Source organism: Crocodylus siamensis, chromosome 4 (genome assembly GCF_052110815.1).
Source record: "Crocodylus siamensis isolate JL-2025a chromosome 4, ASM5211081v1, whole genome shotgun sequence".
Taxonomy (NCBI): Eukaryota; Metazoa; Chordata; order Crocodylia; family Crocodylidae; genus Crocodylus; species Crocodylus siamensis.
In genome coordinates, this window is record NC_143398.1 from 186,922,887 (window position 1) to 186,938,014 (window position 15,128).

The window sequence follows — 15,128 nt, forward strand, 5'->3', positions numbered from 1 at the left end:
CTTTTTGCCTACACCCTGCTCTGCTGTGTTAGCCAGATATTTGGAAGTTCAGACAGAAAGGGATTACCTTGATTACACTTATTTTTAAATTATTTAGTAGCCCCCAGGGATAATCTCTCTCTTTCACATGAACTGCGAACACTGGATATTTTATAAGCCTTTTGAGATCCTGCAGCGAAAGGTACTACAGAACTATTAGGAACAAGCACTAATACAGTTTCAAAATGTCCTCTCAGTTAATTAAGAAACTGTTTAAGTTTTTAAACTAAGTAATCAGTCCTAACGAGGGTTGTTTATTTTAACTGCTGAAGACGACAGTATGTCTACAACATTTTTCCAAAAATCCAGCTAAAACTGTTAAAAGCGTATCTCCCTAGAGCGAGTATGTTGATAATAATTTAGGAGTGTTTATCTGTTAATTAAAAAAACCTACCAGCTTTCACCTTAGTAAAAACCCACAACCACTTACTGGCAAAATAACAGTTACCCTAAGGTTAAGAAATATTTTTCCCCAAAAGTACTACATAAAATTGCTTACTGTGATTTACTTATTTTTAAAAGGCACCTATCAACTACAAACTGACTCTAATTTCTTACAGAACACATCATTTCCCAAACAAGTTGGTCTGCCTCAAACCTAACCTGTTTCACAGGTGAAAGAGTAGTTTGCTTTTAGACACCACAGCAAATCAATAACACAGACCATTACAGTCTGCAGCTGGCAAATGTGTTATTTGTACTCAAGATACTAGATGTCATAAGAAGTGCTAAATGTCTGCAATGAACTTCACTTATTTTCTAAATTAGGTCACTTAAAATGTTAAAGGTCTTCAAGCTTAGTTATTCATCAACTCACTCTCTCATTATCGAGATAGAAAATGCATTCTTTTAAAAAGAAGCGCTCATCTGTAGAAACTTTCTAATTAACTTGGTAAAAAGCATGTGCAAGATGACAGTTTTCTACACTGTTTCAACATTTTAATTGGCAAAAAATGCTTAGCGGCCTTTTCACAAACCCTCTTGGTAATTAAGCTAGGGTCAAATGTGCCTAAAATGAGCCTACCCTGTGAAACAAACTATTTGCTACCATACGCAGCACATAGCATACTTGGTTTCAGCAATCTTTGAACGAAGTTAATGAAGTAGTAGCTGTGTCACTATGGGAAATTTATACAGAACAAGTTAACTTTTTGTAATGATGCTGCAGTCATTAAAAATAATTACTAACGGGGCACTCTTTCCTTCAATTATTAACATCTATCAGGACATAATTAATTCAAGCTTGATTTCTGACAATGCTAATAAGCACCTGTAAACAACTAATCAATATTCACTACTACTATTATCTTTATTTTCACAACAAGGGCAATTTTCCCCAAGGCTTTGTCAATTATAATAGTTATGCCTACCAGATACACCACAGCTAAGCATCTGTCAACATTTTCATTAAAATGTATGGATAATGGCAATTGGAATCCCCATATAAAAAGATATAATCTACCATTCTGACATCAGAACTATGGGTAATGACTTTTAATAAAAATTAGTAAAAAGGACTATTTAACCTACCTCCATTAGGATACAGTAGACAAGTCTATCATTTTCTCAAGGTACAGTGTATAATTTGAAAAAAACAGAATACTATAAGGAATGTCACTGGAGATTTCCAATATACATTACAAAAAAACCATTATATAACAGGAAAAGAAGTATGATATTAAGAAACTTCATAAAAAACAAACAAACTGAAAAATATCAGCAAACCCCATCAATTCTCTTAATTTTGCTGCAGTCCATGTATCTTTCTTATGTGAAAGAGACTTGATATTGTAAAATCAGATCATTTTTAGAACTGAAATGGTAATTTTTAAATCATATTTCACCAAGAACCATTTACCAGTGAGGACACTTATCCACTGTTACTATAGGAAGTGTGGGGAGGCAGTCAGGAAGGCCAACTGCACCTTGGCATGCATCCACACATGCATCTCGAGCAGGTCCAAGGAGGTGATACCCCCCTCTATGCGGCACTGGTCAGGCCGCAGCTGGAGTATTGTGTCTGGTTCTGGGCGCTGCACTTCAGGAGGGATGTCGACAGCATGGAGAGGGTCCAGAGGAGGGCCACTCGTATGATATGGGGACAGCAGGGCAGGCCCTATGAGGAAAGGCTGCGGGACCTGAACCTGTTCAGCCTCCAAAAGAGAAGGCTGAGGGGGGATCTTGTGGCCTGTTATAAACTAGTCAGGGGGGATCAGCAGGCATTGGGGAAGTCACTATTTCCCCGAGCACCGCCAGGAGTGACCAGGAATAACGGTCACAAGCTGGCAGAGGGTAGGTTTAGGTTAGATATCAGGAGGCGCTACTTCACAGTCAGGGCGGCTAGGGTCTGAAACCAGCTTCCAAGAGAAGTGGTGCAGGCTCCTACCCTGGGGGTGTTCAAGAGGAGGTTAGATGAACATCTTGCTGGGGTCATTTGACTCCAGTATTCTTTCCTGCCACGGCAGGGGGTCGGACTAGATGATCTGCTCAGGTTCCTTCTGACCTTAGAAACTATGAAACTATAAGAATACTTTCAAGTCATAAAAAATGTGCCCCCAACAGAACATTTCTGCAACTGTCCCACAAATATAAAAGGGTTTACATTTATTTTGTCTGGACTTGGGGAAAGATCATATTAATGTACCTGAATAATAGGGGTAGTTCCTAGAAAACCGCTTAAGACTAAAAAGGCTGCTCCAATAGAAAAGACTCTGGAAGTGGAGCACAGCTGAGTAAAGCCCATATCACAACTGGCACACTTGGTCAGAAATACTATGGAAAAAAAAGTCTTAATTCTCAGCAGTTCAAAAGATCCAAATTTCATGCTTAGCCATTTAAAAGTTCAAGGATTTTAATGATTATGAGACTAGGCCAGATCCTACCAACAATTAGGCAGGAAAGTGGTTTAGGCACCAAAATACAATCCTATTCCACACTGCTCTATGTCCCTGAAAAACCATTAACAAGCCTTTTTTTTTTTTTTTTTTATACATCATCTTTATAGCTGAAGACTAAGTCACAAAAAAACAGGTAGAAAGGAGAAAGACTAACCTCCCATGCTGAGCATTAACAGAGAGGAACAGGATTCCACTAAGGCACCTATTAGGTAGAATAGGTTCTAGCCTTAAATTATTAATGCCAGAAGTCAGAGGAACCAGGGAGAAAACACCCATGTGTGGGTTCAGCTGGGAGCCTTAGAGATGATCTAACCTGAAATGACTAGTACACAGTGCTCACAACTACATGAGAGCACAGTTGTGATCCATCCACACTCCTCATCTGTTGCATTTAAGCTGGGAATTACCTCAATTTTGGTCTAGTATTAATTTTGTTTCAATTTTAATTTTGTTTTAGTAAAAGAGTGAAATGTGTCAACCATTCTTTCACTGTATACCAAGTCATGTGAATAAACATTCAACGGAAACATAAAATAATATGAAAATGTAGTTCTTAAGGAGTTACCATCTAGAATTCAGTAATTTTAGACACAAATACTACTTACCTGAGGCACCTATTTTATCATTATTCTGAGCTGTTGCACTTTTATCTTTATTCAAGTCTTCAACCAGAAGCTCATCATAATGCTCAATACAAAGCCTTCTGTCAATTTGATACAGCAGCGCAGGACACAGGTATATAAACGTTTCAGGAGATATTAGAGAGCTGGTTCCAAGACCATAGTACCGCAGCAGCTGAGTGACATTTAAACACTGCAAGTATATAACACAACAAAGTAAGCATTAACTAGTAACTTCAGTCAAAAGCATACAGTTGTGGAAAATTAAATGTCTGAATTAAGCATTCAGAACTTTCTGACCAACAACATTACGTCATGAGCAGGGGGGAAAATAATGTATGCTAAGCCAGGTGGTAGGGAGGATAAACAGTAAAAATTGCTGTATTATGTATCATCCCCCCCGCCCCGCACTGAATAAACAGAACTTGATTACGTCACTGAAAATGGATTTCAGATTTTTCAAGTTTTACTTGGGAAGGTCAACAAAAAGCAAAAATACAAAGACAACTTCTGGTGCACGGAAGAAACAACATAGTTATACACTTCCACATCTCATCTAGCAGGCAATTCCATTTTAAATTTAATTCTAAAACTGACTCAATGTACAGCCCATATATACGTAATTGTTCTGCATCTACTTCCCCTACATCGTCAGAATTTAGGACCAGGAGTTCTGTAATGTGAGGCATATAGGAGAGATATGGATGTTATTACTATGAAGGGTTCTGTGAACTTTTCAAAATCATTAAAAGCTTTAAGAGATGCAGAAAGAAGTCAAACATTGTAAAAAAGGTCTATATGAATTTCAGGGAGGAGGAAAAAGCAATACTTAAAATGTAAATAGCTTAGCATCATGACTTTGAATCAAACACCCCCTGCATCCAAAAGTAAATAACTAGTTACTGAAAAAAACACAGGGTAAGTAGTCAAATCAACAAGCAGACAAAGCACCATCAGCAAACATTTTAGTGCTTTTCAAAGTTACCTTAACTGCCTTATTCTCACACGTGTTTATTGGCAACAGCTTTATCTGTTATTATGCTTCCTTCTATCGGCATATTTTCACAATAATAATGAAGCTGTGGTTTGCACTCACCTCTTCGTGTTCATGGTCATCATCACCATGATCTTTGTGACTATGTGCTGAAAATATAGCATGTTTTTTTACATTAATCTGTTTATGAGGTGCTTCACGCTTGCTGGTATGATGGTAACCATCCTCACTATCAGGACTGGGATCTTGATGTCCATGACCAGTAGCACGATCATTATCGTGTTCATGAACGTGTACATGTGAGTGAGATCCATCATGTACATGATCGTGTTTATGAACATGATTATGCTCATATTGATCATCTGGCTCATGGTCTGGAACAAAGTCCTGTGCAGTATCTCCCAAAGTCTCCCCAGTTTTCTTCCCTTTTCGTCTCCTCTTGTGTTTCCGTCGTTTTCTGTCAGGTTGTTCTTGAGTTGTATTTGTCTCTGTTGAAGGCTCATGGTTCTGCTCTCCATGTTCATTGTGACTGACTGACTCATTGTGAAAATGACGTGTACCATTATGTTCAAGTTGATAATGCAGATGGTGGTGACGATGGTGGTGGTGAATGTGGTCATGAACATGTTTACTATCAAGTTTTACAGATGTCCGTGTTGTTTCCTTCTCAGAGTCGCATTTATGGTTTCTCTTTGTGGAAATGCCAGTTTGGTTTTCTGCACCTGAGTGGCTATGGGAATGAGCATGGTTATGAGAATGAGAATGCTTCCCTTCTTGTACCTCTAAAATATCCAAATGGGAAACATGATCATGGCCAATATCCTCATGATTAATCTCCACTACTTTTACCTCTCCAAGGCCAAGACTTATCAGCAGTTTTTCCAAACCAAAAAATGACAATCTTCCATTTTCACCATAATGATCAAAAAGCTTTTCAATGTAGTATTTTTGTTCATTTTCAGCTTCCAGCACTGAAAATTTACTTGGTGCAGATTCTGTTCCTCCATTCTGAAGATATGATGCTTCCGAGATCTGATAGTCATTATGGCTGTGTACCTGGCTCTCTTTAGGACCATGGTCATGTCCCTCTTCGCGGCAATGACTGCACTGATGAAAGATGAATGTCAGCAAACAAATGAGGCAAAATTTTGTGTGCATGTGTACCTTCATCTCTGTTTCCTAGAAGAAACAAAAAAGGGAAACGCTCAAATGTAAAAACTCTCTCAACATTTCCAATGTACCCATCTCCCACTTGTTCTGTCGCTTAAGCAAAAGAAATAAAACAGAATTCATGATGGAGTTCTGCTTCACATGCATTTATTGCCCAGCAAGTAGCTGAGTCCCTCTCTCAAGCATAGCTCAACATCCCACAGAATATTACCAAAGATGAAAACTGCAAAAAATGTAATCTTTCACATGAAACCAGGAATACAGAGAGCATAGAATTTCTCTGATCATATGGCCTGCAGATCACTTCTAGAGTTACTGGTTTACAACAGTAGCAGTACCGGTACTGGTTTACAATAGTACAAATCCTGATTTTCTTACCTACTAAAGGTAAAAATATTAACTTATCCATGTCCTTCTTGAAGTGCGGTGCTCAGAACCGGATACAGTACTCCAGCTGAGACCTCACCAGTGCCTAACAGAGAGGGAGGGGGACTACTGGCCTAATAGACAGCTTATCTAATAGCTTACTGAATCAGCTTTAGCCAAAAGAGTCAAAAAGCCCCACTGAAATGCCCAATGTATACAGATGCTGCAGAGCTGGGTTGAACTAACACGCTGCTTCATCTGGTAAAGTGTATTTGGTTTGGGGATTTTTTTGATGTCTATAAGCAGCCTATGTTACTATCTAGTTACTGGTTTTTATTTTTCACTCTTCCATGCTATAATCATGTCCCGTAAACTCCAGTTAAATGCATTCTCTGGTATTTATGGCAAGGCTTCTCATTTACCAAAATATTTCCCAACATATAAGTTCTGAAGTAACAGCTGCACTTAACTCTGCTTCACTATCTCTTGTGGGCATAAAAATGGCATCTACCAGAAACAAAATACAAACTTGTATGTAACCAGTGATGATTTTAATTGACAACTCCCACAGAACCCATGAACTAGCCAAATGGTCCTGACAAACCATGACATTTTGAGACTTAACACTGTGCTACTTAAATCAACATGCCCCTTCAAGATGGAGTTGATGTTTTATATGTAATGCTTTGAACCTTTCTTAACAGTGACGGATTTGGTCATAGGGGAAGATATGAGTAATACAATTTCTCTTCTGTTCACCTTCTTTGATCTAAGAAAGGAAAAGAGCAGTGGGAAGTTCCTGGCTGACAGAAGACTGATAATGAAGGAATCAAGTGCAATCCCATCACCTGTCTTTAACAACTGTATTCAGCTGTCTTAACCAAGTGTCTGTTAAATTGTAGTAATCTTTTTAAGACCAATGATGTTGTTTCTGCCCTTAACTAGTTGAGTACCTACTTTCAGAATAGGGATGAATTTGGCCCATTCTGACCCCCATCACAGATGACTTTCATCTAGCCACTCTTCCAATTCAAATCTTCCTATAGTGTCATATATTTATATTCTGTATTTATTTGAGTATGAGATGACCCTGATTATAACATTACCCCAATAATTATAGTCTATATATGGAAAAATTATAAAGTTAATAAATTTGCCAGGTACAGAATCTAATTATTGAAGGTTTGCCTTTGAACTGTTCCCCTCCCAATGCCATAGCAAAGCAAATAAATCTGGAGGTCAGGTCCCTTGCTCTCCCAGAAATTCTTATCCTTGCAACCCCTTCCACCCTTCCTTGCTGTCAGACCCTGCTTTCCCTAAGCACATGGAAGTTAGAAGCAAATTTGAAAACCCTGACCTAAAAATAAACATATCTGTAATAATTTGCATATAGGGAAATTACTATAGGTACTCACAGACATCCAGAATTGATGAAGCTTACCTCTTTTGAAACTACTACAAGTTTTAGCACAAATACTTCATAAACACACATTTAAGCAACACTTCTGTACCTATTCGTGTGTGTGTGTGTGTATATATATATATATTTTTTTAAAGAAATTCTTTGTTTCAAGCCAAACCGAGTTCAAATTCATGAATCAGTCCAGAACCACATGTGGCCCTGCAACAGACAAACATCCTCCACTACCACCAGGGGCTTTAAACATTTCCAATGTCTTTTGGCGCACATCCTACATGCAGGCCCAAGCCTGGAAGCTTTGGGTTCAGATGCCCCCAAGTTTTGCCTGCCCTCAGCCATATGGCTGCAGGAGCAAGCTAGGGAGGAGCCTCTCATTTCCATAAAATGGGCTTTAACCCCCAACACTTTGGCAGGTACTAAATAAGGCCAGAAGAACAGTTATCCCAGACAGGGCTTAAGGAAAACTGCCTTCTTGGACCCAGATATATGGTGTTTCCCCTGCCAGGTGAGTATACTTGATCTGAGTTTTTAACAAAAAATACATATTAGTCCAAAGCCAAAGGCTCATGTATCATTGGGCTGGGTCCCAGCAAAAACAACAGCATTTCCAATCCTGGTGACACCACAGCTCAGCATGTGTGTGCGCTCCAGATACTCCCCACAAAGGATCCATGTGCTAATTAGCCCCCACTCATGATTGGAACCAGGTGTTCCTGTCAAGTCCTGCGATCCTCCAAAATGTATTTGAAGACAAGGCACAGGGTTATCTAGTCTAGTTCCATCTCACAGAGGGCAGGGACATACTAATTAGATGCAACAGGCTGACAGAGGGGGCTACAGAAGGATTCTGGATAAGCTGTTTGGGGCCCCATTTGATGATATTTGCCAGACATTAAAGGCTGGTGAAAAAAACAGGATTCACTGGAAATGAGACAGAAAGGTGCAGCTCAGCTATGGGACTGAAGAGGAAGTTAAAATATATTCACTGCTGTGGTTCGCCATGAGTTGAAAAAGTCAATGCTGAGGTGGACTGCTTGCAATAGGTGCTACCATGCTGTTCTGACAGCAGCATGGTTACTGTAACCGAACGGGAATAAGGGTCTGGGAAGGGCTGGAAGACTGTGGTTTGCACAGAAGGAATGAAGATTCTGAGAGTACAGATGGACATGACAAGGAAAGACAACGAGACCCAGGAAAAGATAAGATCACCAAGATATGGCAGATAGCATTCTGATTCCAGAGGGCTGTTGTCTAAACAAGGTAAAGTTGAACTGACAAAGACAACTTTATTACCAGTGATCCTCTATGCAGGAATTGTGCTTCCTTGATGTGGTGACAGGCACATGGTGACAAGCATGAAGGATGCAAAGAAAATTGTGTGCCTTTTCCCGGGACAGCAAAAGGGAGTGGGTGGTGAGGCAAGAGATATACAGGGGAAAAGGAACAGGAAGATGGAGAATGCTGAACTTAGAGGCGTTTATTTATACAAAATTCATTAGCAGAATGTGGATGATGAAAGGGAAAATGGAGAGCTTTTGCAGGTACTTTGTCAGAAGTCTTGAGGACATGGGAAGAAGAGGAGGGATGAAAAATGCCTTGGGGTTAGACTCTCCCCCCACCCAGCCCACTATGCAAGAGCTAAGTTCATAGTACAATATGCACTGTTAGAAGGGAGTCTGAAAAAATGGGAAAATAAAAGCAGCCTTGAAATGAACAGGGACAGAGGCAGAATAATGGAAGGGGGGAACCTGACCGAGTCAGTCAGCCAGTGTGGCAAAGGATGTGGGAAGCACAGGTGAAGAGGTAACATGTAGAAATCACATGGATGGTGGCATAAAAGGTATTACCAGTAAGGGAGAGGTTATGCAGATGGGGATTACACAGATCAGAAAAATGCCCAAGTGAAAACTGTGAGAACACAGAGTTGCCTTACCACATGTTTTGGGAACACGAGTATATAGAAAATCATAGAAAGTTAGGGATGGAAGGGACCTCAGGAGGTCATCTAGTCCAACCTCCCGCTCAAAGCAGGACCATCCCCAAATAGTTCATCCCAGCCAAAGTTTTGTCTAGCTGGGTCTTGGAAGATCTTCAAGGATGGAGATTCTACAACCTCTCTGGGTAACCCGTTCCAGGGTTTTACTACCCTCCTAGTGAGACAATTCTTCCTAATGTCTTACCTAAACTTCCCTTGCTGCAACTTGAGACCATTGCTCCTTATTCTGTCATCTGCCACCACTGAGAACAGTCTAGCTCCATCCTTTTTCAAACTCCACTTCAAGTAGTTGAAGGCTGCTATTAAATCTCCCCTCAATATTCTCTTCTTTAGACAAAATAAGCTCAGTTCCCTCAGTCTTTCCTCTTAAGTCATGTTCCTCAGCCCCCTCACCATTTTTGTTGCTTCTCTGGTCTCTTCAATTTGTCCACATGCTTTCTGTAGTGGGGAACCCAAAACTAAACCCAATACTCCACACGTGTCTTCACCAGTGCTGAACAGAGGAGAATAATTACTTGTCTTGGACTACTGGCAGCATACCTACCAATGCAGCCCATTATGCCGTTAGCTTTCTTGGCAACTAGGGCACACTGTTGGCTCATATTCAGCTTATTGTTCACTGTAACCCCCAGGTCCTTTTCTGCAGAGCTGCTGCCCAGCCAGTCAGCTCCCAGCACAGGTGACTTGTTTGGGGTGGTACGGGAGGGGGGCACATGCCCCCACAAGACTGGCCACCACTGCTGACTTCTGTGGGCAGTCACCGCTCACCATCCCCTCCTCTTGCCGCCATGGGCGGTCACCACTCACCCCCCCCCCCCCCAATACTGCCAGCACCTGCAGGTGGTCATTGGTTGCCAAAGATGCCACTGACTACAAATTGTGCCCCCCCAGTCTCAGGAGGCACCAGTTGTTCATGGCCCGCAGCCTGTACTGGTGCATGGGATTGTTCCATCCTAAGTGCAGGACTTTGCATTTGTTCTTGTTGAATCTCATGAGATTTCTTTTGGCCCAATCCTCCAATTTGTCTAGGTCACCCTGAATCCTAGCTCTACCCTTAAGCATATCTACTACTCCCCTCAGCTTCGTGTCACCTGCAAACTTGCTGAGGGTGCAAACTATGCCATTTTCCAAGTCGCTGATGAAGACACTGAACAAAACCAGTCCCAGGACCAACCCCTGGGGCACTCCACTTAATACCAGCTGCCAACTAGACACTGAACTACTCTCTGAGCCCAATGCTCCAACCAGTTTTCTATCCACCTTACAGTCCATACTTCCTTAGCTTGCCTGCAAGAATGTTGTAGACCATCTCAAAAGCCTTGCTAAAATCAAGGTACACCACATCCACTGGTCTCTCCACATCCATAGAGCCAGTCACCTCATCAGGCTGGTCAGGCATGACTTGTCTCTGGTGAATCCATGCTGACTGGAAGGTGAGGAAGAAGGTGGGGAGGCTTGCAAAGAGAACCCAATGGAGTAATGTACTGACATGAGATGGTAATGTATGGAATGAACCAAAGAGCAAATGGGCTGGCAAATGAGACTCTTGATAATGTGCATGAGAATGGCCACATAGAAGATGAAGAACCTGTTGGAGTGTAAAGGGCTATTTTTCACACCACAAGAATGTGTGCAGGTAATCATGCATGAACTGTGAACATATATTGAAAGAGATGAAGAGGAGCTGGGAGCAAGGAGTGAGATGAACAAGTGGAGCTTAAAAGACTGGGGAATGCTGTTCTGGGAAAATTCTGAGCACAGGAAGTGGGAGCAGGGGGAATAACAGGATGGGTTGGGAGGAAACTAATGATAGCATGACAGGTAATGCCATCTGAAGAGTTGTGGTTGGTAAGGGAAGCCTGTTGTGTGGTTATATGAGAACTGATACAGAAATGTTAATATGATGTGGAATAAAAGGCAATGCTGATCACTTAAAATGGATAATTCGGGGAGGGCGATGCATTTTGTTGAGGCTTTATGTAAAGAAGAGGTTAACGATGCCAGAGGATTAGAAGCACATAGGTGGATGAAACGGTAGGTGTTAAAGGATGTAAATGAGAAGATTCTATGTTAGTTTGGAGAATATTTTACATAAAGTGATGCAACCTGTTTTGTTTTTAATGTAGGGAGGGGAAGATTTTGATTTTAATAGAAAAAATAGGTTCTTAGCAGTAATGTTTGCCTCATATGGGCCATGTGTTTGAGAGTCACACTCAGTGTTGGCTGCAATTTAATCTACTTCACAGTTGGTTTCCATTACTGAACACATGTTGCTTTTGGCAGCAGTCTGATGATAGGTAATGTATTTAATAGTTTCCTAGTATGCCAATGTAAGACAAGGGGCTCCTCCTACAACTTTATGGGAACGGGGGGGGGGGGGGGACTTGCCTTGTATTCAAGTAAATACTATACAAATGTAGTTATTTTAGGTTTTCCATTGGTGCCTATTATCCTAGCCTCTGAGCATGCTCCGTGTTAAAATACTGGCAAAAGAAGGCCTCATTGTTTTGGGGGAGGAGGAAAAAGAGAGCCAGGGTGAAAAAAGAAAAAACCCTCAAAAGTAAAACAATATTTTCCCCCTTTTTTCTTTTCCTATAAACATTCTGGTTGGGGTAGAAAGTGTGATTTGAAGTTTGATCTTAGAAGCTCATTTTACAGCCTTAAATCTAGAGTACTTTACCACATGCTTCTGCTTTAACTTTGCGATCTGCATTGTATCACAGGTTGGAAACAGCTATATTTGGTGGAGTGTGATCAGCTGTGTGCCAATATGTTATGGCACAGCTGATTGCAATCCATCAACATCTATAGTCATCCCTGGTTGCCTCGCCCCAACTTGGAGTATTTCTAGAATCAGGGAAAACTTGAGTCCCCTGCTACACGTTTGCAAGCACCCAGAGGGAAATCCTTTTGCAAGGGAACCCTCCCTGAAGTGTGCTTGCAAACACAGATTGGGGTACTTTCACTGGGGTCCCTCTTCCACGTTACCAAGTACATGGGGAAATCCCTCTGTATGAAGCAGGTCTACAAGTGCAGAGGTGTGAACCCAGTGTGAGTACTTCCATGCTTGCAGACCTACTCAGGGAAATCCCTTGCAAAAGGATCCCCCGCAACTTCAAATGTCAAGGGGAGAACCTGAGTTTCCTCCTCCAGGCTTGCAGGTGCACTTGAGGAAATCTCTTTGCAAGGGATTTCCTTGCATGGGTTGGCAAGCAGGCAGGTGGGAAAATCCTTTGCAGAGGGATTTCTCTACATGCTTGCCAACATGGTGGGGTGGACCCAAGTTTCTCCCTCCCTTTGGGGGAATCTTGCAGGCAGGCAGCAGTGGCCCAATGTGCAAATCCAGGGGCACACGCCCCTGATACCCTCTCAGATGCATGCAGCAGCGGGAGCCCACTCCCTGCTGTAGACAAGCCATTTGTGGCTCCATCCCGTGCTCTGCCCTGCCCCAGCTGTGCAGTGCCTGCCCCTGCCCCAGTGTCAGCCCCACATCCCCCCGCACCACAGGGGCCCTTGATCTGTCCCTGCCCTTCTCCCACAACAAACTTACCAGCCAGATGCTGCTTCCCAAGTTGCCCAGCTGCATATCAGCAATCAGATCGTATTGGTTGATATGGCTCATTAAAAATTGGCCACTGGTATCGGCCCAAAAATTCTCTATCGGTGAACCCCTATTTCTTACTGAGATGTGTTTGGAGGGCTTTGTGGTATCTAGGGGTCTGAAGGGATTTGATGTTGTACACAAGACGTGCTCCTGTTTGCCTTGCTGATACAGGTTAACAGGCAACTGTACTTGCACAAGCTGGTGCCTTTGCAAATTGTTTGCCACCTATTTATTTTCAAAACTGAAATATACAATGTCTATGCCAAAGATGGCATGTTTAAGTGCTTTGTGATACAGAAAGTTATCTTTACAGACAAGAAAAAGAAGCTGTTCTATTTATAAACCAGAACATCCAAAGTACAAAGTAACATAAATTAACTTTTTAAAAAATGTGACCAAAACTAAAAATCTTTGCAAGGAAATCCATGACTAAAGCAGGATCATAATCCTCTTCATTCCCTCATGATCGTTTTCATGTGACTATCACATACTGTACTACTAAATACATTACTTTGAAATGTAAGTCATGCATCCCTAATTGTGATGGTTAGCACTGAATGGTACCTTTTTTCCTGAAAGGATAAACAGTTAAATGACCTGTGGTCCTAACTAGATGTCAATACAAAGTTCAACCCATCACTCAAATCAGTCTGCTTTATTGCTAATGTCTCAGCCCCTGGCAATATTACATCACTTATTTAAAATCATAACAGTTATTTTACTGCTCTCAACAGAAAAACATAAACGTTTACAAAGTAATTATGTTCTTCATAGTACTATGTAGCAGTATCAATGCATGCAAGAAAGAAGCTTACAAAGCACAGCGCATGCCTGTATATACCATTCCAGATTTCAAGTATAGTTACAGCAGCATTTCTCTATAGAGCCCCATTTTTATCAAAATACCAGTTCCCAGCTTCTATAGGTCAGATTATATCCACATATATTAAATGCCAGACTACTAGTGTATACATTTTAAATGTTTCAGTGGAATGGAGAAGCTTCCTCCTCAGTTACCCCAGTACTGAACAATGTTACTGAAACTGTCCTTTAAGTCCTCCCCAAAGGAACAAGATAGAACAGGCTGGGAGACAGATTAGAGGTATATAAGAAGTCCTGTCAGTCTGGTCCACTCCAAGTTCCTATTTCACCAGCCTTTGCCCCACACTTTTATTCAGACAATGGTTTAATGGGGCCAGCAAATCAGGTCCATACTGCATGGGGAGCTACTGGAAAAGGGTGGGTGGGGGGGAGGAGTGTGCCAAATTAAGAGTAGATGAAGACACCATCTCCCTTCTTATGGGCACTAGGGACTGTGGGTTATGTTACAAGAGACCCTGCGCACACCCTCCAGCCTTGCCATGAGAAGGTTTACTCAGAATTAGAAAAAGAAAAAGAAAAATCCCAGGCAGCCATTACATTTTTCTGTCTGCAAATAGAAAACACAAAAACCTGTCATTCAGATAATGCCAAAGCTCCACAACATGGGAGAGCTTAATTTCCCGGGCCAGAGGTAGTTCTCTTATACCAGTTGGCCTGCTAATTTTAAATTAAACAAATGCACATGCAGTACAAGTGGGTGCATCTTTCCCTTTCCTCAGTACAATGAGCCACCCATGCTAAACTCAGTAATGAATGCTTAAAAAAAAAACCAACCTGAATATACAGGCCTAGCCTTCTGATTATGGGGTCTGGGAGTTTTAGAGGGTGGATCACAGCAGCACCAGAGACTGAACTACTACTTGACCTTATATAGCACTTCAAAACTGTTAATCCTCATGACACATTGCAAGTATCATTATCCACAGATCACAAAATGATAACATGTGAACAGCACATCAGCAAAGGGCAGAAGATCTGTCTTGGATAAGCACAGATCCACAATGCCATCTGCTCACCTATCAGGTTACAACTATTTAATAAAACAGGTCCTTATATGAAAAAATACCCAGTATTTACAGAATATCAGTTTCAGTTTAGAGCTTCCTACACCATGTTCACCTCTGTCCCCTGCAATTTCTC

General features: G+C 41.4%; 1 protein-coding gene across 1 annotated transcript in view; it reads right to left on the reverse strand.

The window, feature by feature from the left end:
* SLC39A10 (solute carrier family 39 member 10) overlaps window positions 1-15,128 on the reverse strand; it is a 79,641-nt gene that overhangs the window by 35,355 nt on the left and 29,158 nt on the right. The window contains exons 2-3 of the mRNA XM_090045211.1: window positions 4,653-5,729; window positions 3,542-3,749 (exon numbers count right to left, since the gene is read on the reverse strand). Of these exons, the coding sequence (XP_089901337.1) occupies window positions 3,542-3,749; window positions 4,653-5,720 (1,276 nt within the window). The 5' untranslated portion in view covers window positions 5,721-5,729. The remainder of the gene's footprint in view (window positions 1-3,541; window positions 3,750-4,652; window positions 5,730-15,128) is intronic.